Source organism: Melanotaenia boesemani, chromosome 11 (assembly GCF_017639745.1).
Source record: "Melanotaenia boesemani isolate fMelBoe1 chromosome 11, fMelBoe1.pri, whole genome shotgun sequence".
In the NCBI taxonomy this organism is placed as follows: domain Eukaryota; kingdom Metazoa; phylum Chordata; class Actinopteri; order Atheriniformes; family Melanotaeniidae; genus Melanotaenia; species Melanotaenia boesemani.
Window position 1 is genome coordinate 4,329,402 of NC_055692.1, and position 24,547 is coordinate 4,353,948.

Here is a 24,547-nt window from a genome sequence, read left to right on the forward strand (position 1 = left end):
ATCTGATTTCCAGCAGGATGTTTCACTTGGCTTGATTTCCATGCAAACAATGACTCCGCCGCAGCTCGCAGCATCTTAATGGAGCCCTGAAACTCCAGGAGGTGCAATGAAGAGCTGCAGAGGAAGGAAAAAATAAACCCAAGCATGTAACGCTGTGACCCCGCGGACAGCTCAAACATGGCATAACGTGGCGTGCTGCGCTGCAGCAGGCGACCAGACTGCCACCTCTACCCTCAGTGGCCCTCGGCTTATGCCAGCCTTGCCTCATTGTTTCTTTTTTTTAATCTTTAACACCTCCTTTTAACATCCATCCTTTCTCTTTTCCCCCTCCCACAATTCCAACAGGACTATTTGAGATTAGTTTCAGAGTCCCTCTGCTCGCAGTCTCTTAACTAAACACTCCCACAACACCACCGACAACGCCACGAGGGCTGCTGAATTAAGATGCCAACACGGTCAGAGAGAGGATGGGAGGATGAGGGAGGAAGCAAGACGAGACTCGGAGGGTTCCTTCATCATCGGTGCAGGTTTGAAGAGGAGGAAACTATCAGTTGTTCCTTGATGTTAAACTCTTCATCACTCCTCACAATCATTTACCTCACAACCAAATGAAAAATCATGTTTATAAGGATGAACAGTTCATAAATTCAAAGGAGAGCAATTAGAAAATAAGGCTGAAAACATCTAAACAAGAATGATCTCAGAGTTTATTCCTCTTTCCTCCACTGGATGTTTATTCAGTATATTCAGGGATTTACACTTCTACTTCTGACACACTCACGTCTTCCATCGTGTACAAATAATGTCCTTGATCTTGTTTTATTTTTCCATTTCATCCACTGAGATGGAAGTTGTTGCTTTAAAAATAACTAATATTATGATGCCAAACAAGACTGGAAATCAAAGTTTGGAGAAGTTGTTCTAAAATGATGCACTATTGTGGGTGTCATCAAAGATCTTTGTGAATTGTGACAAACACATTTTCTAGATATTTTATTTTTACCTTTAAAATAAGCTCTAAATTAATGTGCTGATACGTCGATATTACGATTCAGTAGCAGTCCAACAGCATCAATCCAAACTGGATCAAACATTATTCCAGTAATCATCTAAAAATCACAGCTTTCCTCCACGTTACCACAGAATCACACATCTTCAGCTTCACTTCCTTGTTTCTCATTATGAACATGCAGACATGCAAGACTTGCATCCAAAATAAGCTCAATGATCACCATCAAGGACCACCCGTGACACTTTCCCAGAGTTCAGCATGAGTAGAGAAAAACAGGGTGGAAGCCAGTTTTCTACAACAAAACACCAGAAGAAAATGTCTGAAATCTGAGAGGAGAAAAATCAACATGATGGAGTCTGAAACATTCAGAGTTTATAGATTTTTTCTTTTGGTTTTTTGTGTTTTTAAGTTGCAGCTTCAAAAACAGTCTGCTGATGCAGTGGGCTTATTTCTATAAACAGTACGAGAATTAGAATTTTTAGTGACTACTTTTTAAGATTTCAGGTAAAAAAAGAACAAACGGTAAAAAACTCTGCCACATTTTTCAGGAATTTTCGGTCGTAGGTGGAAGTGTTTCATCAACATCGATCGCTGGTTCCTGAGTTTGAATTAAATCTATAATCAGCAAACATTGAATCATTTTCCACTGATTTACAACACAACTTTAAAGGTTAATGGACTGTGCTTAGACAGCACTTTCCTAGTCATATGTTGACCACTCGAAGTGCTTTTACACCACATGCCACATCCACATCCACATCCACACACACTCGTACAACACGTTATTATAAATAGGGACGAATTGATACCAATACAGGTATCAGGTATCAGTCTGATACTATACAACCCGATATTAATGTAAAAAGGACTAGGACTGTCAAAATGATCACGTTAATGTACAGAGATGAATGATTTTCATCATCAGGCGTTATTACGAGTGCAGCAGGTACAAAACCAGCTTCTCTCGCCGAGACTGGATGAAAAATCTGAATTTAGCTTCATCTCTGTGAGAAAAGCTGGTTTTGGGCATTTAGGTGCTTTGTCGCAGCTGTGAACCGAATCCACCAAAACCCACTTTATCCTCTTTATTTATGAAGATTCTGACAGTTTTCGAGCCTAACATTCAGAGTGTTGCATCCAGAAGACGCCGATGAGGAGACAGACATGTTTAACCTTCATTTAATGTTTGTATGGCAGCTAAAACCCAGAAGTTCCACTCAGGTAGAGCAAAGACTAAGACTAACAGAACACTCCTAACTAAAAATAAAAAGGTCAACTTACTTGACCACAAAAACAGAAGAAAACAAACTTACTTTTGAACTACTCTAATTTCAACATAAACAGGAGAAAATGACTCCCAAAGAAAACAAAAATGGCAGCTCCTCCCTACAAGGCCAATCTGGAAAACAATCATAACATATTGACCTCCACACACACTCGGCCCTCGCGTCTCCATGGTGATGACAAGATGAGAAGAAGAGGAACAAATCCAGCTTAAAAACTCCAACGCTCTTCATTTGTAGGAGGACATCTGTATGTTGTGGCATCACTCGCTGCACACCTTGTCTTGACATTTTGCAGACAGCTGCTTTTAGAAAACAAAACCTAGAATGTGAAGGTGGGCGGCGGTGAGCAGGGGGGGATGTGGGGGTAAAACCCCTCACATACATTCACAGCTCCACCTCTTTAAAAGCAAACAGCAGCAGAAACAAGGCCAAGCTTCCCTCCGTCTCTCTACCTGCTGTCCCCAGTCGATTCCCGGCAAAACTTGGCGACAGATGTTGCCGTGCTAAGTCGGCTCTGAAGTGCCTCCCCAGCTCCCCGGTCTCACCGACAACACAGTCAAACCACATTAGATCTCTTTATTTGTGCCTGGGGCAAGTTCGGCACTGCAGCTGTGTCCACCCCCGCTCTACCTTTGGTGTTGAAGGCCCTCAGGCGCTAAATGTGAGACCACGAAAAAAAAAAGAAAAAAAACTGTTTCACTCTCATTTTCTGCCTCTATTCTGCATCTGCTGACAATCCAGCAGTCTGGCTCCGGGCAGCGGCACTGAGGGGGCGGGGGGTTGGAAAGAGAGGCTGCTGGGATAGAAAAGAAGGGAGGGAGGGGGAGGATAGACACCGGGGTCCCCATGCTGAACAGATGTCTGCGACAACCTGCTTCCTTACACCTGTATGAGTCCTTGTAACCCTTCGGATGAGAGCTGCTGAAAAATTCATGACCCTGGAGGTTTCCTGTCCGCCATCAAAGATCGCTGCCGTCCCCTTCCTGTCAACCCCCCAACCCCCCGCTCCTCTCATCTCTTTCTCCACAGCATTGCTGCACACTCCATCGATAGCTAACCTGCCACCGGAAAGTTCTGATTCCTCAAACCTTGATCAAAATAAGCATCATAGTAAATATTAATGGTAAATAACTGGATTAAATCTTAAGAAAGCTTCAAATCACGAGTCATTGTCCACTGCTGCTCCATCACAAACTTACCGGGTCTGAGTGGATTTCTGTTGGGTTCTTTCTCCTGGCGGATCTTTACAGTCTTGATCACTTTAAAGCAAACTTTGCTGCATTGATCGGCATCAGAACAACGTGAGCCAGTCGAGGTCATGTGCTGCGCTTATCGGGCTTCACGCAGACTGAGATCACCTCAGCTGAAGCAGCACGGATGTTGTCATATTTAGCATCTTTTTATTTTACCCTTATGCCTTCCTCAATATTTTTGTCCATTTTTCTCTTTTTTTTTTTTACTTTTCAGTTCACTTTGGTTGTGCTGCAGCAAGTGCCTTGAATTTTTGTAAAAACTTTTCTTTTTGACACATTTTTTAAAGCCATCGTGGGAGTCTAATCACAACCAAATCCCATCCATGTTCAAAAAGGCCCTAAAACCCCTTAAACTCCCTTATATATTTATTATTAATAACAATAACGAAGAACAGCACTTTAGTGTCGGGGAAGGCAAAACTAAGCTCCATGTCTGGTCACAGCCCTAAAAAAACCAGAGCTAGCTTTCAACTCAGCTAACTCTGCCCCTCAGAGGCACAAAATGAGAATATTGTTGCTTATATGATGGATAAAATCCTACAAATATCAATTGCAAAGTCACTTTCTTTTCAAAAACTCATTCAATAAACACCCTAAAACTTGTTAGGCCACATGCAATGATTTCATTTCTTATTTTAGCCAACGGTGTTTGAGACTACAAGCCACTGAATCAGTAATGTAATGAAGTGTTTTTATTGTTAGATTTTATGCTAAATGCTAATTCTCACATCCCTCTAACTGGAAGATTTGTTAATATCCATTTTTAATGTCCCTTGGCATCCTGAGGTTTGCTTAGCAGCAGTGATATGTCCTGAGTAGGAACCAGCAGGCTCAGAGCTGCCCACTGGCTCGGCTTTTTCCATGTTCTTCATAGCTGCTAACGCCTTTTCCACTTGAGAGATTTACAGTCTGACATCACCATCTGAACAAAACTCACATGGTTCCTGTTCTCAGACCTCTGCGACCCGAACAGGAGCGCCCACCACCGTGAATAAGAGACGTCAGGGAGAATATTTTATCAGTTTGAATGAGTGCAGATGTGTGTTGGCCTTATCATGTGGGAGAGGAGAAGTGTTTGGAAGAATCTGTTCTCTTCTTTCAGCTGACATGCTCATGTGTTTCTGCTTTGAAAAAATAAAGAGAAGCATGTGGCAATAATGTGGAAAGAGGAGGTTTTTGTCCCACTTCATGCAACCAGATTCTAATCTACACCATTCATTTTGAGATTAGGCATATAGCTGTGTGTCTTCTGCAGACGGTATGGGGTTTTTTTTGGATTATGAGTTGTGTGAGAGCGGTAAATACATATTAAAACATCTGGTTAATTCAGACTTGATGGCGGTTTGTTAGAAACATGCTCTCTTAACCGCCTGCAGGGCGTTGGGTTTCAGTGTGTCGGTTTGTGGAGTGGGTGCATTTCCTCTTCTCTCACTGAGCTGGAGTCAAGTCAAGAGTTTGACCATATTAGGGCGTCCTTGTCATGCTTCCCCTCTGAATCTCTGCAGCTGCAGCCCACATCAAACTGCTTAGGTAACAACAACACAACGCACAACATGTGCCAGAAGGTTTCGCTGCAGAGAGGCAGTGTTGTACAGCCACAGCTGTAATGCCATAAAATAACAGGTTCTTCACTGTAATTGTGTTGGCTCTGAAGATTAGAAAGATGAAACTATAATTAAATAATATGGGGGATTTTTACATAAGGGTTACGGAAATTTAAAAATTAAAAATAAATAGGAAGTTTCACAATGCTGACTGCTGCAGGATTTTCCTCTTTATATCCTGGAGCACATTGAACTGAACTCTCAGTTTGCAGATTTACACAACTAAAAACAACCAAAATTCATGTTGCTTACCAAAGAAATACAGACACGTCTGCTTGGCCCTTTCAGTTGTTTGTGTTTTGGGCTAGTACATTTTCCACTGCATACAAAGTGTCTTTGCTGGAAACTATGAAATCTACAGACTGACCTTATCTTCTGATGTGGGACGCATAAGGGAGACCCTGTCATACTGCCGCCGCAACAAAGCCCACAGAGCATCGAGGCGACCCTGAAAAAAGAAACGACTCCGTAGTTTGACATTTTATCAGGTATCATCTGCAAAGAAATTGTCATTGGTTGTTGTTTGCCTTCAGCTTTTATCTAATGAGGAAAAGGGTTTTTAACATCTCTTTTGTAGATAAACACACTAAATAAGTTTATACTTGTATATAAAGCATAAGAATGTGCAGGGAAACTAATCTGACTCCATAAAAAAATTAACTGAAAGATAGCGTTAATAGAAAGGCCAGGGTGGAAGCACGCACCTTGATGGGAGTGTACCATTTGTTCTCAGACTGATGGTTGGTGGAGGCGGGCTTTCGAGTGGGACGCTTGATCATTGGCTCCTCCACATCCTCTGGTATGGACACTATGGCGTTTTTGGCCTTCTCCAGGCGGGCCCCCTCCTCAGTTGAGCCCTTTTCTCCCCAGCGCACCTGAACAGGTTAATATAGAAGTTATAGAGAGCTGAGACAGTTTTCTTCATTCAGATCCACATTAGCTTGTGGTGAGCAGCAGCTATTTTGGAACAAATTTTCAATACAAACTGGGATGACTGGAGAAGACCAACATTAAACATGTTTATTGGCACGAGTTTGGGCCAATAAAGATGCACCCAGTTGTTCATGTTTTTCTCAGTTTGTCTTCCTGTAGGTGCTCCAGATGATTCTCTGCTTTGGCTTCTTACAGAGGCTGTAGGGTGTCTTCTGTTAAGTTTTCTTTTTCCTTTTTTTTAGATGTAGCAGCTGTTTTTCTGTTTTGGTTTTGACTGTAGTTGTTTCAGTTTTCTATCTGTTGTCTCTTTGTCTCTTTTCTCTTCTATTCACTCTCCCTGTCACACCCATTAATATATAATTAGGGAATAAACCATATTAAGAAAGTATATTACTTAGGGATCAAGCGGAGTCTTTAATCCATAAAAATTCCTCTTGGTAAAACAAATTTGTTGGGGACACGCAGCAGCTAAACCATCACTATGCTCATTACGATGCTGGACAGGGCAAGGTAAAAAAAAAAAAAATAAAACCAAAAGCCCCTAAATGAATCCTGTTATCTACTTTTATAGGACTGAACTTGACAGGGCCATCAGAGAAGGACATTATACAAATGTTTTCACAGCTTTTAGGAGAAATAAATCCATCACCGGGAGAGTAATCAGTGGAGGTCCTGCTTATGTGATGATGAAAACAATCATTAATAGAAGCCCTGGATTAAATCCAGTTGTAACTTTTTTTAACTTTACAGCCTTTCAGCCGGCAGCGAGGGGCCACAGAGAGTAGAAGGAAGCAGCACAGGACTGATAAAGGATGAACAAGGAGTTTAACAACAGAAAATTTAATCTTGTTTCCCTCTGTTCATACAGTCAGAGCATTCATATGCAGCGTAGTGAGGGAGAGTGTGTGAATCTACCCTGTGTTGGTTAAGCTGTCCTGCTTTTTAATTGAAATCATCACATCTGCTGCAAGGAGGAGATTAAAAAAATAAATAATAAAATCTACTGTCACATGAATGGGAAGAGGTGATTAATTAACGACACAGTTTTCAAGCTGTAGGTTAAGCAGTGACAATATAGAACAGCTTTTCAGAATCATCTGTGGGATCCATCCCTGGCCTGCTGCATCATCAAGAAAACAGAGCGCTGCGATGAATAAAAGATCCGTTGTCACCTCTGCGAGCTCGTAATCGTTTGAAATGTTGGCAGCGGTGAAGCGGAGCCGGAGGTTTTCTCAGCATGATGCCTTAAATGTGGATGCTAAGGAGAGGCTGGTATTAATAAGTACCTCGTTTTCCATCCTCGAGGGATGGAGAAGATTCAGATGAGGAGATGGGCCTGTCGCAGGGAATCAACCTGCTACCAGAAGAAGACAGACGGGATAGGCAGGCCTGTGTTTCACTAACACTCACGAGGCAAAAAAAGTCAAGAGGTAGGAGCTCCCAGAGGATGATGGGAAATACCTGCAGTGCTGCCAACTACTTCAGGGTTGAGAAGCAGGAGAAGGCCAAAACCGTGACGGTGGGGGGGGGGGGGGGGGGGGGGGGGGGGTTACAATGGGACTGGGAGTTGAAGTAAAGGGGGAGTTGAGGGAGGTGGATGTGTCGAGTTGACAGAAGCACTCAATCTTCCATCCAAAGCAACGACTTGATCCAATCAGGCTCGCTTGGCCAAGGAGGAAATGGCAGGCCTGTCATGTCGGAGGCATCAGCGGCGTGACGAGGACAGCGGCCTGCCGGGCCAGTCGGTTCCACCACCCGCACACCTCCACCAACTCCCAGCCTCACAGAAAAAGCTGCGCGTCAGCAGCTTTTACCCGACGAAGCAGACTTCCAGGATTCCACCCATCAGATATGCGTCACCTGCCTCCGTCTTTCAGTTCTTCTCTAGAAAATACACGTTTGTTACAGTATGATAGCTGGGTCCTGACCTCCATGCGTTTGATCCCTCCTGCTCCTCTTCCTCCGTAGTAGGAGGCGTCTACAGTTGGCCACTTCTTCTTGGGCAGTGGCTCGGGCTCCTGGTAAACAACGAGAATAAGTCTATGTAAAAAGTGGAGCAGGGTTCAAATTAGTCTCATTTAACATTTGAATGAACAGCATTTCCTCTCAGATGGAAATAATTCCTATCAGAGAGGAAGAAACACGTGGTCTTCAGGTCCCTCTTCGACCACTGGCTTTGTCTGTGCAATTTAGCAGAAGATCAAGAATTAAATTTAAAAATAAAAGGTGATAAATTCTTATTTGAATAAGTTCCAGGCTCGGGTCTTACACAGAAACGACTACAACAACTGATGCATGAGCATGGAGATGTTAACAACCTACTGGATGGGATGAACAGGGAACTGATGGTACCTCAGAACCCCCTTCTGATCCACATATTTATGGATGAAGCACTAAAACAAGGCAGACTGAGCTGATATGAAGGTTTGCTGGCTTCACTTTGTAACTTCCCTGCCTAAAGTTGATTATTGCTGCATGAAAGCTGGATATTTTTTCATTAGTGTATAAAAAAAAAACCCAGGAAGTGTGTATAGCTCTGGAAATACATCCTGCTTCTTTGGTGCAGCTTGAATGGATTATCAGAAAGCTCTGAAAAATGTCCAGACTACATACTAATTATTAGCTGACTTTTCAGCCCCGTCCAATCAGTTCCTGGGTTTGTTGGTTACTAAGGTCACCCAGGTTACCTTGGTAGTGGTTACCTAGATCCCAACTAAAGACCTGAAACTGAACTTAAATATTTATTTAATTGACTTTTTTATTTAGATTTCAACACTTAAATACAGATAATTTTTTTGTACTTTAGCAGTTTTCTTTGGTCTTAATAAAGAATACTTCTACCGCTATTGTGATATACTCACAGGTGGAGGAGGACGAGAAGGTGGAGGAGGCGGTGGCAGGTCCTTGATGACCTGAATAAACAGAAAAAAGAGCGTCAGCTCAGTTCATCATGACACACACAAACACACACCTTATCGGTACACGGCTGAGGCTGACGGAGGTCTTTGCGACAGGTGACACAGCCAAACAGAGACGTCCCTGACGCCATCTCCGCCTGGCTGTTTTCTAGCTGCAACCGCCGCCCCATCCCCCGCTGACTACTGATTACAAGGATTCTGCTTGTAAACCAACATCAGGGGCCCCCCGTGCAAAATAAAGAAAAGCTGAAAAATCAACTTGTTGACAGGGGAGTCTTTGGGGCGAGCGCTGCTGCCCGTTTAGCTCTTAATTAATTGGATGGGGTTCAGCGCTCCAAAGCAATCCCCCCTATCATAAAGTCCTAAGGAGTTAATTAGCTCCAATGAGATGCAGAGGAGGAGGATTGGGCGCAGCTCCAAGTCCTGTCTGGAGGGAAGATGAGTGGCAAAAAACACACAGAATAAATAAAATACACACAGTTGTGTAACCATGACACACCGCAGCAGACTGACCAGCCTGGCGGCGTAACTCATGACAACCGTGGATGACATGGCACCTGAGGAGCAGGTTGTCCACAATGTGATTCCACTCAGGGACAAGATGCCTGGACTGGGACTTTTCAGATGTGCACTGCAAGCAAAGACGGTGACATTTGTCAGGTGTCAGTCGGATGCTTCACATACAGACGTCCGACTTTTTAAAGCAGGACCGCTGAAGACAACAACACCGCTCAGTCACCAGTAACCACGGGAAAAGACAGATGCTGCACAGACAGGATAACTTTGGTGTTTGCAGCTCCACGCACTGCTGGGAGGAGCCAAGATCTTTACTGAAGGGTGTCCAAACTTTCCACTGACGCTGTATAAAGTCATACTGGAAACCATTACTGTTACTGTTACTGGAGGAAAAGTTGCGCACAAGAGAGCAAAGATGCCAAAAGAGGAAATAAAAGAGGGGCTGACAAATTTAAGTAAATCTAGAAAAACTTTGAAAAATTTAAAGTATTAAATAATCACTCAAAGGTATATGTGAAGAAAAGAAAAGTGAAACAATCAAATTCAAAGGCAGAAAGTAAAGAAATTTGAGAAATGTTTTATTGTGTACCTTTACTGTGAGAAATTGGACAGCATGCTGTTTATTGTTTGGAATTAAGTTCAGTTACTGTGGGTGAATCTAATGACCTAATAAACAGCCAAAATTTCATGTGGAGTCACCTTTGCTACCATTTATATAGCATTTCAGTTTTAAAAATCAACCAAATATGTAACATTAGTACCACAAGATGACTTGGAAAATTTTAAACAATTAAGATTGTCTGAATATTTTGCTGTGCAAACTGACGCTTCATTCATGATTACTGCAGCTGTTCATGTGCAAGATCTGAGACACATGTCTTTGAGGGTTTGTGAGAATCCACCATGTCTAAGGCTGCTTATCACCACTAACGTCCTGTATCGATTCGACTCACAACAGCTTAAATCAATTTTGATTTAATACAATTCAATATTGATTCATTAATATATATTTATGTAACACCAATTTTTCTTAAAAATATAAGACAGAACTCTCAGACATTTTTTTATAAATTACTGAGCCCATTTACACGACAATTCCTGTTACTTTCAAAACATTCTGTTTGGTGATCATGGCGACGCCTCGTAAATCCAGTGGTGAAAAAACATCTGGATTTGGCTTTATCCTGGAGAAAGAAGCTGATTTTGGACATACAGGTGCATTGTCGTAGTTGTGAATATAATTAACCAAAATTCACTTTGTCCTCCTTAGTTATGAAGTATCTGATAGTTTTCTGCAAATCGAGACATTTGTTTAAGACTCATAAGCAGACGTAGAAAGGAAATAGTGCCTCATGTTGTGTCTCCAGTCACATTTTCCCAGCACTGCTTTGAACTCCCCTCTTATACAACTGTGGACCTTATCATTAAACACAGAGTATGAGGCCAATAAATGTGTATGCAATAACATCGAGGGCATTTCTCAGCAGGAGATGTGCAGCAAAGTGGGGAGCAGACCCTTCACTGGTCATCAAAGACAGACCCTACAGCCTTTGGCTGGTTGTGCATTTACTAAATTGGTTTTGGAGGCAAAAAAGGAGCAAAGTCACGTTGGCGTATCATAGAAACTACCAGCTGTTTTAGTCTATGTTAAGCTCGGAGATACCATCAGACTCTCTACATACTGTTGTCATTAGAGTAATGAAAAACAATCAATTAGGGTTAATTAATTTATCTTCAACACACAACTGGCTGCACTTAAATCCTATAAAAGGTCCATGGATGACCTTTCCATACGCTGATTAACATCATTCCAGCCACACCTTACGTTGACGGGATTATCTCTTTTTATTAAGTAATTATGCAGCAGATTTCCTGCACATGTTGTGGGCTAAATAAAGCATTATACAAATGATGGGGCTCTGCTTCTCTTTCCCAGCAACCTGATGGACAGATGTGAGCGCTCTGCAACGTGGTGGCATAATTAAAAACTAAACCGCACGATACTTAACCATCTGACACCAGCCCCAGCGGCTCGCCACTGCAGCCGCGGCACCGGGGTGGGGGGTGGGGAATCAGACCAATCAGAGGCGCTCAGGGCACTGTCCCCATATGGCTGTCTCCATAACTGGACTTGATAATCTGTTGGTTCTCAAACTCGGGCTCAAATGGTGTTGTGTCAAGCTGTTTTGGGAGGCTTATTATGATGGATCAGTGGCAGGTGACATATTTAGGAGGTGAAATAAAATATTTGTGCTAACCTAACAGTGGGAAATCTTTCTGAAGGGCAAAGACGGGAGAGAAGATCCTGCATTAGTGTTGACAGCTTCTAATACAAAAACATGATGCCATCAGATATTATGAACATATTAGGCACCGAATGAGCTCTGAATGTTTCCAAAAGTGCGTCCAACTTCACGGTGAATCATTTGTAATCGGGATTTTACTGGCAATGTAGTTCAAAAACTTCATCTCCAAACTGGAATCCTTTGATTTAAACAAAAGGCTTCGCCATTCAGAGCTTAATTTCCAAACAAATCATAAACAAAGAAATTACCACTCCACAGCTTGTATGACCTCTCTCCTGGCATCAATCCATGTGGGTAGAGACAGAGAGAGAGAGGGATTGTGGGAAAGAGGTTGGGTATGTGTGTGTGTGTGTGTGTGTGTGTGTGTGTGTGTGTGTGTGTGTGTGTGTGTGTGTGTGTGTGTGTGTGTGTGTGTGTGTGTGTGTGAGTAAGAGAGAGAGACTGCTGAAACCTGGCAGACTGAGGGTTTAAATATTAACAAGCCACACATGGCCCTCCTCTTCTGCTGCGTCCCTCGATGGAAGGCAACAGCAGCTCTCTCCACCAAGACAAACACATCCGCGGCCAGACATGCTGCAGGGGGTTTACATTTTAATGCCTTTGTTGGTTTTCCAAAATATGCTTCCATCTCATCCTGGATGGGATCCCTTCAAGTCCACAAAGCCAGGTGATGTCTATCATTTCTGGGGTTGGTGTGGGTGAGCGGGAACGGGCGGTGAAACGGTGAAGAGGAAAATTCTGCCTTTATCAGATCTCAATAGAAAAATAGGCTGGTGAGCACCATCTGCAGCTCCCTCGCTCATAGCCCCAAACTATAATCTGGATTTCAGTAATTGGTTAAATGGGTGAGTTTTTTTGGGTTTAAAATGATAGATTTCATGATTATCCAGGACTAAACAAACATTCTGTTCACATGGGACAGAAACATGTGGTGGTCTGAGGGGCTAAAGAACAACCTTTTCAACCTTGAACATATTAGCACGTAGAGATGAACAGTGTGTTTAATTACCAGAGTTATAACCACGGTTATTACCAGCCAGAGTCCTGCACAGGCATGTCTGCTATTCAAAGAATGTAAACACAAGTATTACACAGCAAGTTCAGGAGAAAAGAATATACTGCTTAGCAAATATTTGACCAACTCATCTTTTTTTAATACATCTTGCAAGAAAAATGGGAATTAAGAGCAGCAGTTTACTGTGCAGCACTTTGTAGAGCCGAATGTTGAGGTTCAGGCTCTGGGCAGGATTCATCCCTTCATCAGACCTGTTGCCACATTCTGTCCAGTTCTTGTGCCATTAAACACACCTCAGCCTTTTCTCCACGTTTCCCTTCCATAGAAACCATTTCTGATGAGTTCGGCCAACAGTCGATGGATCAGTTGAAGGTCTGAAGGTTTTGTCTTTCTCTTAAGGAGATGGTTTGTACATGAAACATGAAACAAACCAAATAACACACCCCTCTAATGAGATGTGAAAATAAGAGAATGCTGATCGTGTGAAATGACGGAGGCCAAGCAGCAGACAGAGGATTTTTATCAGCCTGCCATTTGAAAGCATGTAAGTGTGTTCAACAAAACATTATCTACATCCAAATGAGCTCAGCTGCAGTTTGGAAGATGAAACTAAGCTGACTGAGTCAAACTGTGGGCAGTCTGGGTCTCAAAGGGGACTTTTTATGAGTTGTGTAACCTGCCTCTTTGTCTCTTTGTCTTCTCTAGTTTTTTAATCATCTTGTAAGAAGAGAAACAGCTTTAAATAAACGAAAACAACTCTCAAACATCTCAGCTTGAACAACAATAACAATAACAAGAGGACACAGTGATTGACAAGATTTATCTTAAGATGAGGAAACATGCTTTAAGCTGGAGCTTGGACAGACTCTAATGAGATTAAACCACAACAGTTCTCTGGGATTTTTAGTAATCAATTCAGTCATCACATAGCCCTGATTAGTCCTATATAAACACAGATTTCTGCAACTTTCAGGCAATCTGTCACTCACATCCCTCTCCTGTTAATCTACGCCTTGTTTAGTTTTGAACCGTCTGGTTGCAGAAAATAACTTTGCACAACTTGATTTCATGCAGCCATCAGCCACAGATCTGCAGGATGTGGCTTCGTCTCCTCCTCTCTGAGGTTTCTAAACCACTGTGGCTGTATAAAGCAAGCCGACAGGGTTTCAATTGTTATTTATCTACGTTTTGATGAACATTATGTGGGTTTGGTCCCTCTTGAACCTGCATTTTCCTTCAGATAACTTCTGGAGTTTCTGGTTTCTGGGCATAAACTTTGCATGTTTAATTCTAATCCTATAAATTTTTTATAACAAATTTGTTAAGGTTGCAGCTGCATAAACAGGATATGCACAGGTGTCGAATATAAAAATAAAAATACACAAACAAACATCCAGTGGTGTCATCAGCTTCAGAAAAATAAGCAATGTGTATGTTTTCATTATTACTGACTTCATACAAAACACAGCACTTGTTTCTTTTTGCTTTGTGTGTTTTTTTTTTTGTTGCCATGTTTAATCATCTCAGAACCTGCTGTAATCCCCATGCAAACCCAGACTTTAGTAGCTAGCAGCTCACATTGAGCAACACTCACCACTTTGCAGCAGAGAGGCCAGAACCACCACATGAGGGCCAGAGCCACGAGGAGCAGCAGCACCAGGAAGACGATCGCCACCACCAAACCATCTGACTACAGAAGGAAACAATAACCACATTTTTCACTGTGACTGTGAAATAACTGGAAAATGGGAACCTGCAGCTTTCCAGCTCAAAGAAGATTTTATTAGCAGTTTTAATGATTTAATCTTTACAATTTCACTATTTCCAACGTTAGTCATCCTGACAGCCAATGTAGGTGTAAGAAAGTACAAAAAAAGCTACTATACAGTACAACCACCAGGCCCGGGTGGAGGAAATCGCATGATAAACACAGAAATGAGGGGAAGAGGAAGTTCTGTGGCTGTCATATACTTAAATTTAACTCATGATCAGGAAATCTGCAGCGTCTTGCAACAGAGTTAAAAGCAGAAGCGAGCCTGAGTGGGTGTAAACAAGTAGATGAAACACAAAGACAATCTGGGGTCATCTGAGTGGAATTCAGACTCACACATGTGGAGGCAGTGATGGTCTGAGCGGTGGAGATGAAGGACTTGCCGTTGTTTAGGCTGATGAGAACATCCATAGTCCTGGAAAATCAAGGAAAACTGAATTTATATCATGATATAACATTTATATCATGAAAAAGTTGACTTCAGGTTAGTTTTGGTGTTAGAATTACTACCAAATGTTTGTTGTTTGATTTAACACATGAACCAGTTAATGTCTTTTTATGAACAAAATTCATCGCAGAAATCATCATCTGCAAGAATTTACAGGTAATCTGAACAACATGAAGCCCACTCAGATGTGTTTAGGCTTTTAAGTGCAAAACTATGACAAAACCTTTTTGGTCAAGTCTTAATATTTCCATAATTAAACATGGATTAAGACTCTAGTTATAGAATAAACAGAGTTCTTCTGTTTCACCTGACTGAAAATAAAAAGGAGAAAACAAGTCCAGTAATTGCATCAGCACAAAGCTCAACAAAGAACACAACAAAACTAAATGGTCGAACTGAACGGGAGGAAATCCTCATTACCGCGGCCGTGACTGCGGACCAGCGGTAACAAGGCTCGTCAACTCCTACGACTTATTTAGAGGGAGAACGCAGAGGCAAAAATGGGCACAATTAAAACCCTAATGATGAACGGCACCGCAATTTCCATATGTCTATTATGCCCAATCCAATTACCGCAGGTTTAATGAGAATTCAGGATGTGGAGCGAGTGAAACGCTTGAAATCCTACTTCCAACATAAAAAAAGAAAGAGGTCCACAGAGCGGTACTGTGTGAGGGGCCAGCTGTGAGTACGTGGTCGTGTACACGGGAGGCCGCCATTAAAAACCGCTGCAGTGGAATAACAACCAGAGCGCTGTCTTTGCTCTGGATGTTGCCCGAGGCAGCGCCTTGGGCCACTATTCTCCTGTGGTTCTGAACAGATGAGCAACCAGACCGCGTGTCCATTACTATGCAGCATATTCTGAATATTCCAAACCGACTTCTTTGTACTGTGCCTTGTTTATCACACTAAATATTTAACTCAAAGAAGTTTGAAACAGAGCACGTTGACACGACGCCCAACTTGTTGATGCTCCACTTCCTTATTCACCTTGATTCATCATTTCTTTTTATTTAATATCGAGTTCTAGTCTTTCACATGTAAGCATCTTCTTCTAATCTGCTACTGTTCAGTTATCTTTATTCATAATATATATGTTTATTTTAATTCATTTGGAGCCTGTAAATAAAGAACAGAGTGAAACATCTCGTAAGAATCTGAATTTGATGAAGGTCCCTGCATGTCAACGACGTGCATGTGCTGAATGGGTGAGGGGAGAGGCTAATTTAGCTGACACTCTCAATCCGTGATAATGGCGGGCAGGTTGTTAATCAAGCTGGAGGTGCAGACCCCTCCATGCGAAGGAGGAAAGCTCCCATGCGAGTTGAACTGACGAACACGCTTCCCCCTCGGCTGACAACGCCGGACATCCTTAACGCACCACGAGCCAACCATAGTGAACAGAGCTTTTTTTTCCTTCCACACCGACTGCTAATTTACCCACTTAGTGTTGAGTAGGCAGAATGTGCTCTGACAAAGAGGCAAAAGTCATAAATCCTTTTCCCTTTGTTCACCTTTTTAGAGAATATTACCAGAACAATGATCGCTAATTACCATAGTAAAAATATTAAGGTGCTTGTTCTGTGTATCTGTATCTGAATGAAGCTGCTATTCTGGGAAATATTCTACAACCATGTAAATATTTACCTGAGTTCCGTATTATACATCATGCTCCTCCAATAAAGAATTAACTGTTATGTTAAATTTGTTTATGTAAATATAAACCTAATTTCCAAAATCAAATATGGGAAGTTTGTCCTGCCAAAATAACCCCAGAAAAGATCTTACCCTGCTGGCTGCACGTCTTACAGACCATCACAGACACTGGATTCAACACCTTTTCACTGACAACTACCTGAATAGTCTTGTAGAACCCCAGACTTAATCCCAGTCAGCGTGCAGGCATCATGTTTCCAGGACTGACTCAGTTGTTAGATTATGAGGCTAAAATGATGTAAAATTAATGTATGAATGGATATAGCAGCAAGGCCGGCCAATACAAGAAAACAGAATTTATTACAAAGAGAAGTTTGTAGAAATAACACACAGATCAACAGTCACCAAGCCTTTTCTCATCTGCACATCATTCTCTCAAGTCCTGGCTTTCAGGAGACAAAACGCTGGTAGTACATCTCTACGCAGCGTTGTTATGGAACTTTAAGTTTATTTTTATTCTTAAAAGGGGACAACAATTAAATAAAAACAAAAGATGTAAATATGTAGGATCATTAGCTTTGTTCTTTCTATTTTGTGATGATGGAATTATGATGCTCTATGGGATTTCCAAAGTTTCTCATATTCCTTGATCCTTATGGGGCCTCTTGATTAGAGTTCATGTGACGCTTAGATTGCACAGCTGGACCTTATTTAACCACTCATGTCATTTCTGAAAGTAACTTAGCTTATTTAGGGACTTTACAGCCACGGGAGTGAATGTGTAAGCATATTTGAGCTTTTTTATGTTTTAGTCTTTCTTCACATAAAATCCCCGAAAACAAAACCACAGCTTCTAACGAAGGGGGAAAAAAAAAAGGGAGAAGCGAATACTTCAAGCCGCTGTATGGCTTCCTCTTTGTGTGACACAGTTTCCAGTTATATTCCCTGATGCAGGAGGACTTAACTGTGTTCAGTGGTAAAATAAATAATAATCACCAGTAAACTTCTGAGCCCATGTGGCTTTCCTGATCAGGGTAGTTTGATCATTTCTCTTGCAGTGGTGCCGGAAAGTTCCGAGGTTGTGATGTCCAACGAGCAGTTTCTGTCAGTGGTCTTAACTCCCGAGATTTCATCAGAATCCTGGAATTTTTTTTCAGTATTATGCTTCATAGATGTTGAAAGAATTATGTGCTATGCACATATCCTCTGCACTATTGCTTTTCATGCTTTTTTCCAAGAAATGTGACAGTTGTAATGTGAAAACTTAACATGTAATGTCTAAAACAATGTGCGGTTTGTTAGGAAAAAAGGCAGCCGACTCACTTTGTCTAAGTGTCTTGAATAATTTAAAGAAGTGCTGGCTGTCATTTAACTTTCCTGCTGTAGAGGTCTGTGAGTGACACGAGGAAAGAGCTGCAGCTGTTTGGTAGGTTGATGGTAATGTTTGAATAAATGGGAGATGAGAGAGCAGATTGTCGCAAGGCCCAGGGACCAGTCAACATTTGGATAGAAAGAGACACTGGTTCCCAGGGACACCAGTTGAATGGCAAGGACGTCGTCTTCGTGCAGATCTCTGCGAAAGTTTGTCCCTGGGCTCACTATGATCTGTCAGAAAGTAGGCGCGGCGTGACACTAAGCCTTGGTGATGCAATGCAGCTGGAGCGGTTGACAATGGTGACGCTAATGGCTTTCAAACTTCCCTTAAAGATTGGAAAATTGAGGAGACTAAATAATTCACGACACAGCATATGCAAGGCCTGTCACTTGGCATCCAGGAGTCATTACTCTGCACAAGTTCGCATGGCAGAAGTTCTGATAGAGGCGAGGAAGTTGTGTCATGAAGTCATGTTCCAGGCATTCACTGTCAATTCAATAAAACTGATCATGGCAAAACAGCACAAAAGGAAAGCTCTGATAGACAATAGTTTTGCTTATTGTTTGCCCGTCACATTACTGGACAAAACCTACTTTATATGTCTGACCGTACACAAGTGAAAAAAAGCCAATAAACTGCTAGAACATTTAAAAGAGAAGAAAAAAGAAAAAGACACTGGTTTCTCCTGCCAGTAGCATATGCTTGTCTCAAATATTAAGCCATGCAAGTGTAGGTACACACAGAGTACAGTGAAACTGCGAATGGCTCAGTTTGCTTTATGGATATGAGTTACTGGCAAGTAACTCAATAGTTAAGACGTTGCTTTTAAGTTGGATGTATTCTCAGGGTATTCCTCACAGGTAAATGAAAGTTAAACATCAAAAAGTCTCATCTTTCACAAACACATATGCCTTGAACGTGTCCTTCAAGTTGGGGATTTTTTCCCCAAACAGGTTGATTCAATGCAGGCCTGTGCACCTTTCTGAAGAAAAGAGAGCAGCATCTTTCTCACCAGCACCATGATCAAGAATTGCCTGGAGTTTGGGACACTTCTAAACAGATACAGCTAGTAACAAAAACAAAGGTGGCCAGTCAAACACATTTCCACCAGAGTGTACAGAACAACACAGCAGCTGTTTTTCCTTGACAACTGTGAGATTAAGCCCAACAATCTCCACAGAATAAAAGACTTTGCATATTTGATAGCAGCACAAGGGCACATGGTTCCCAGTGTCAAACTGTTAAACCCAAAGTCTCTCATATGGACTTTTCAACAACCATTATACAGGAACATGTCTGCAGAGTGACCCCATTTAATGTTACATACCAAGCAAATTTCTGCAGAGGACTTGCAGAAAGTGGCATTACAATAAAATGTTCAGCTGGTGAACATCGAAACCAGAACTCAAGTGGATGTTGCAGACCTTCTGCTCCACTCAGGTGGACCAGCAACTGTACCACAGTACCAGCTTCCCCAAGCAGGACCATGCAGCACAACTAACTATAAAAACTGCTCAGGACCATAACAAAGAGCTGTATCGTGTCATGACAGCACAAAGATGTTTGGCTCCATAAGAGGCATCTACATGCATCATAGATCATCCAATATCACATTGTTGCTGGTTTGCACTGCAAACGCAGCCCAGAAGGCAACAATAGCATATGGTAACCAACAGGTTTATTATTGACTTCAAAGTTTCCACAATGTCCGACTATCCCAAAGCATTAGCTCTAACTGGTCACATACAATCCAAGCTAATAATAACATTAGCCTCATTAGGCCTGCGATGACTTAACATTGAGGATTTCCCTGTTGCTGTGGCGACACAACTGGCAAAAACCAGATAGTCCGCAGAGATTCAATTGATTCCTTGGAAAGCTGTGAAGTGATGTTTGGGTTTCCCAACATTCGAAGACCAATTAAAAATTTTAATCTCATAGTTTGCAAATGAAGTGATGGAAAAACTGCTCAATGATTGTTTTTAAGTTTCAAGGCCATTTGAAATAAACCCTCATCAGCCCTTAAATTCACAGTTTCAACCTTTCTACAGAAGACATCCCATATGCAGGAAACACTGTGAATTTTAGTTATCTGACCAAAAAACTTTGCAGATTCCACATAGGGAGCTAACTTCTTTTACATTCCTTAATTTAACAGATCTGGCTCCAGCGTCATCAGGTGACAAGAAATCAGTGCACATGCAGTATGTCTGTGCCAAAACAATCAAACAGGACAGTCTATCATCACCTCCATACCCCCACAGGAGTAGGTGGGAGTGATGTTGCTGCTGCAGCCTGTTTAATAATTAACCAGCTTTAGCATTAGCCACTGTACCTGCTTTGTCATGCAGGTGTCACCTCCCCCACCTAAAAGTTTAGTGTTTTCTTTATTCCTGCACCGTCACTGTGAAAACACAGGTGAGGACATGCTACTGCCAGACCACGGCCGCTTAACCTCTCAATCAAGGCCCAGCAGGGTGTGCTGGGTCTTCTAATGGGTATACACAGAGGAGGGGGAGAAGAGGGGTGTCAGCAGATGCCAGTGTTTCGAGCCTGATGCCACAGCTGTCAGCACAGATGATGCCTCCACCATGAGTGCTTCTACACAGCTCAATGACCAACAGAGGACACAGTGATTCCTGGACATTAAAGCTGGATGTGGAGATGTGCGCTCCAGGTCCCCCCTGGGCCAGGAAGCTGCAGCTGAGCACAGAAATCAGGGGACTGCTGTTTTCTTCCACGTCTGTGAGGTCAAAACAGAAACTTAAGGAGTGTTTCCTGAGAAGCCCCATATGCAGCAAAACATGGTGACAAAGGGGAAATGGAGAGAAGGAACATGCTGTGAAATTGGTGCATGGCTGAGTAGAGCGGCGTTAAAGGAGCACCCCGTGTGGCAGCAGTGGTGATGAAGCAAAAGCGGACAGATGGATGGAGACGGAAGTTTCCAGGCTCTGGTGTTCCATGCAGGTGGTCTAGGGCGCAGGGATTGTCAGCGGATGGTGAATTATTTAAATGGCGAGTGTGGAGAAGGGAATGGATGCATCTGTCGCACATCCTTTAAGAGCCCTTCCAGCAGATGTGTTTACTCACCACGCATACCAGCTAACTACTTAATGGGTCACCGTCGGCAGCCAAAAGTTAATTAAGCAGGTCTTTTGCAAATGGCAGGCACGTAGCATCAGAGGCAGCTTAGGTCCTGTCAGGTCGCAGCAAGAGATATAGGACTGAAGTTCAGACGCTTGGTTTAAAGTCAAGAATCTGTCCTTTATTACAAACTAACTTCACTGCTCCTTGTTAAAGTAGCACTATCTAACTTTCTGACCTTAAAAACATGCATTTCTGACTTGTTTTGATGGCACAGTGACATTTATTAGGTCTATTCTTGGAACCGTCATTGGCCTACAGCTACTCCAGGCTAAGAAAGTGCACTTCACAACTTTTGCTTCCAGGACACCGAGTCACATGACAGCAGAGTTTCACATTACAGGTTTGTTCTTTACTGTGAACACCGTCGTTTTGAAGGCGCACCATGGCTGATTCATCGAAGAAATGCAAGGGGTCATTATCAGAGGAAGCGAGGGAGAGAGAGAGAAAGGGACAGAGCTAGAGATAAGACAAGAGGCAAAATCAGACTGACTTTTACCAGCTGGAAAGAGCTCAGAGAAGAAACAGGATGCAAGATGGATGCTGAGTTAGCCGTCGCTAGGGGTGCCACAGTGTAAAAATCGACCAAATTTCAACAGTGCTGCTTTAAAGAAAGCAGGAAGAAGCTAATTTCTTTAAGGTTGGAGGAGATGGAAACAAGCGGCTGGAAAACTGAAGCATTTTACAGTTTTGACAAACTGAATTTTCTCTCTATATTTTGCAACTTTACCAGAAAGAAAATGTCTGGAAATGTTTGATGGGTAGACAGTTGTGGATTTTGAATTTCTGGTTTAATTTAATTTGTTGTGAAGAAATGCGGAGGCATATTGATCTCTGGTAATTGACCTAATTTAAACAAACATTCACAAGTTTCATCCATCATTAAATGATTAGTTTGTCCTTACAAAAAAAAGTCACAATTACAGTAAGAAAAGAGAAACTAAAAACATGACTGGATGGTCTGACTGCGTTCACATTTCTACTTTCAGCTCTGTTGTCAGCTTCTAGAAAAAAAAAACATGTTATCATGAGCAGTTTGGATTTTAAAAATGAAATGGGCGGATTGCCAGAGGTGAGGTTCAAGTTGATTTGGAGAAGTTACAGAGCCGCCGTCATCATATGATACATAATCTCTTTTAGAGCTCCAAGACCTTCGGGAGCCAGCCGTGCTCATAATCATACTTTTTTGATTGGATTGTAGTCAGCAAGGGCATTAAAATCTGTTGTTCCATCTAGAATGCCTTAGCAATCATCTGTTATGGTTCGGGATTATAAGACATGCCGTTAAAATCAAACAATAACTGCAGCTGAAATGCATATTTGCACTGTTTTTGCTTCTGTCTTTGTGGGTTGTATGCATACAGCGTTTTCTCTGTTTACTGCATCTTTATGCTGAAGTTTTAACATAAAGCTGATTTACAGACTTTACTGCTGTTTATTTTCAGAGAAAAGACCTGAAAAACAAGCAGAAAAAGTCAAGGAAGCAAGAAGATGGAAGTATCTTTTTAAAAAAAGGAGCAACAGAGCAGCACATTGTCTAAAAACTGAGATAAGCTTCATGAGATTAAAATTCTACAGAAACAAAGCAATTAATAGAACACATCAAGTCTAATTTAAAGGGTCCCTTTTTTAACCGTCACCATGAACCATGTGATTAAAATTTCACACGTTTCTTCCTGTCGACTTGCCAAGATCACAGGATACAGACATCTACAAAATACATCACACGAGCTGAGGAACATCAGCTGTGAGAGCGCTGCGGCCATTTTTACCCATACTGTGCTTATTTATAACCATTCTTTAAGCTAATGTTTTACATCTTAATGACTTTTGTCAAAGAAGAGGAAAAAATACAAGGTTGTGGTTCAATCTACATTTTATATGAAAATAAAACTGTAGCATCTCTTAACGCAGCTGGCGGATCTCATATTATACAGTAAATATTTTCATTTAACAAACAAATACCTCAGTTAGAATTTATGAAAAACTACTTGTTATTTTCTAAATTGAATTTTTGTGCAACTGCAGATCTTTAAAATCTTATTTTTTAACCTCCTACAATTTCTTTCCATAGTAAAAATACAAGTAGAATTTACAAGTTTAAAAATAAATTTAAAAATTAAATAAATATGATTCATTTAATAAATTTGATATTAGTAAAACCAATTCATTAAAAAAAGATAAAATAAAATAAAATAATCTTGGACTACCAGTACCATTTTCTGATGCTCATTAAGCCACATATGAAACAGAGATTAAACAAACTGATGAGATGAACACATTTTCTATTTGTTCAAAAGGAGAAATGAACCAAAAATTAGCCAAACATTTTTATTTATCTGTGTTTAAACAGAGAAACCAGCACACATCAGTAAAATGTGTGAATACTTGCACCATAAGCAGAAATAATGTAGTACACAATAACTTCTCTTCAGCCAAAACCAAGCCAGTGAGTACTTACTGTCCGACCTCATACAGCTTTGGAGCGGGACACTGCAGGTAACTATTTCTCACAGTAGTCGGCTTCTGATCTAAAAAAAACAAACAAAACAACAGCAGCAAAACAGCGTTAATAAGCTACAGACATGATTAGATTAAATATTCATTCTGCACCAAAACAGGAAAATGAAGCATTGAAGTTCACAGCAGTTTGTTTAAAACAGTCATTCTCAACCTTTTCCGGTCTCACTTTGCTGATGAAATGTGACATGATTGTTCAGATTCAGGAACACAAACAGGTTTGATTTGTTCTGTTCAAAGTGTAACAAAAATAAATCAGATGTGGCCAGATTTGCCTGCAGTGTGAACGTTGTTTAAGTGTCCTGAACATCAGGCCTAATGTTGATTTTTCTGTTATATTAAAAAACTTGAGGTGAAACTGCAAACATGTGCATGGCTATCTCAGTAGCTAGTAGGCGAGAGGCAGGGTACACCCTGGACAGGTCACCAGTCCATCTAAGAGACAAACCACCACTCATGCTCACACTTACTCATACGGAGAATTTATAAAACACCAATTATTACCAGACAGAACCCACACATGCACTGGGACAACATGCAAACTCCCCATTGAAAGGCCCAAGCTGAGGTTCAAACCAGGAGCCTCCTAGCTGGGAGGCACCGATGCTAACCACCACGCCACCGTGCAGCCCCTCTCCAGAACCAACACATCAACAATAACAAATGGAGAAGGTCTTAAAAGCAACAGCTCTGAAATTAAGTTATTGAGAAGATAAGCAACATTTCCTCTTTCAGAGAGGTCCAAACACACCTAATGAAACTTTATTAGTAGTTTTCTTGGTCCTTTTTC

At 41.6% G+C, this 24,547-nt stretch overlaps 1 protein-coding gene across 2 annotated transcripts in view; it reads right to left on the reverse strand.

Annotated features, from left to right (window-relative positions):
• The window catches only part of antxr2a (ANTXR cell adhesion molecule 2a), a 79,739-nt gene that overhangs the window by 35,195 nt on the left and 19,997 nt on the right, over positions 1-24,547 (reverse strand). The window contains exons 10-17 of one of the 2 annotated variants that reach the window (XM_041998339.1): positions 23,699-23,768; positions 14,951-15,029; positions 14,438-14,533; positions 8,950-9,000; positions 8,017-8,106; positions 5,860-6,030; positions 5,523-5,603; positions 3,682-5,199 (exon numbers count right to left, since the gene is read on the reverse strand). In XM_041998339.1, the coding sequence (XP_041854273.1) occupies positions 4,999-5,199; positions 5,523-5,603; positions 5,860-6,030; positions 8,017-8,106; positions 8,950-9,000; positions 14,438-14,533; positions 14,951-15,029; positions 23,699-23,768 (839 nt within the window). In that variant the 3' untranslated portion in view covers positions 3,682-4,998. Of the gene's footprint in view, positions 1-3,681; positions 5,200-5,522; positions 5,604-5,859; positions 6,031-8,016; positions 8,107-8,949; positions 9,001-14,437; positions 14,534-14,950; positions 15,030-23,698; positions 23,769-24,547 lie in introns of those variants that run through there. The other variant, XM_041998340.1, reaches the window with a different exon arrangement.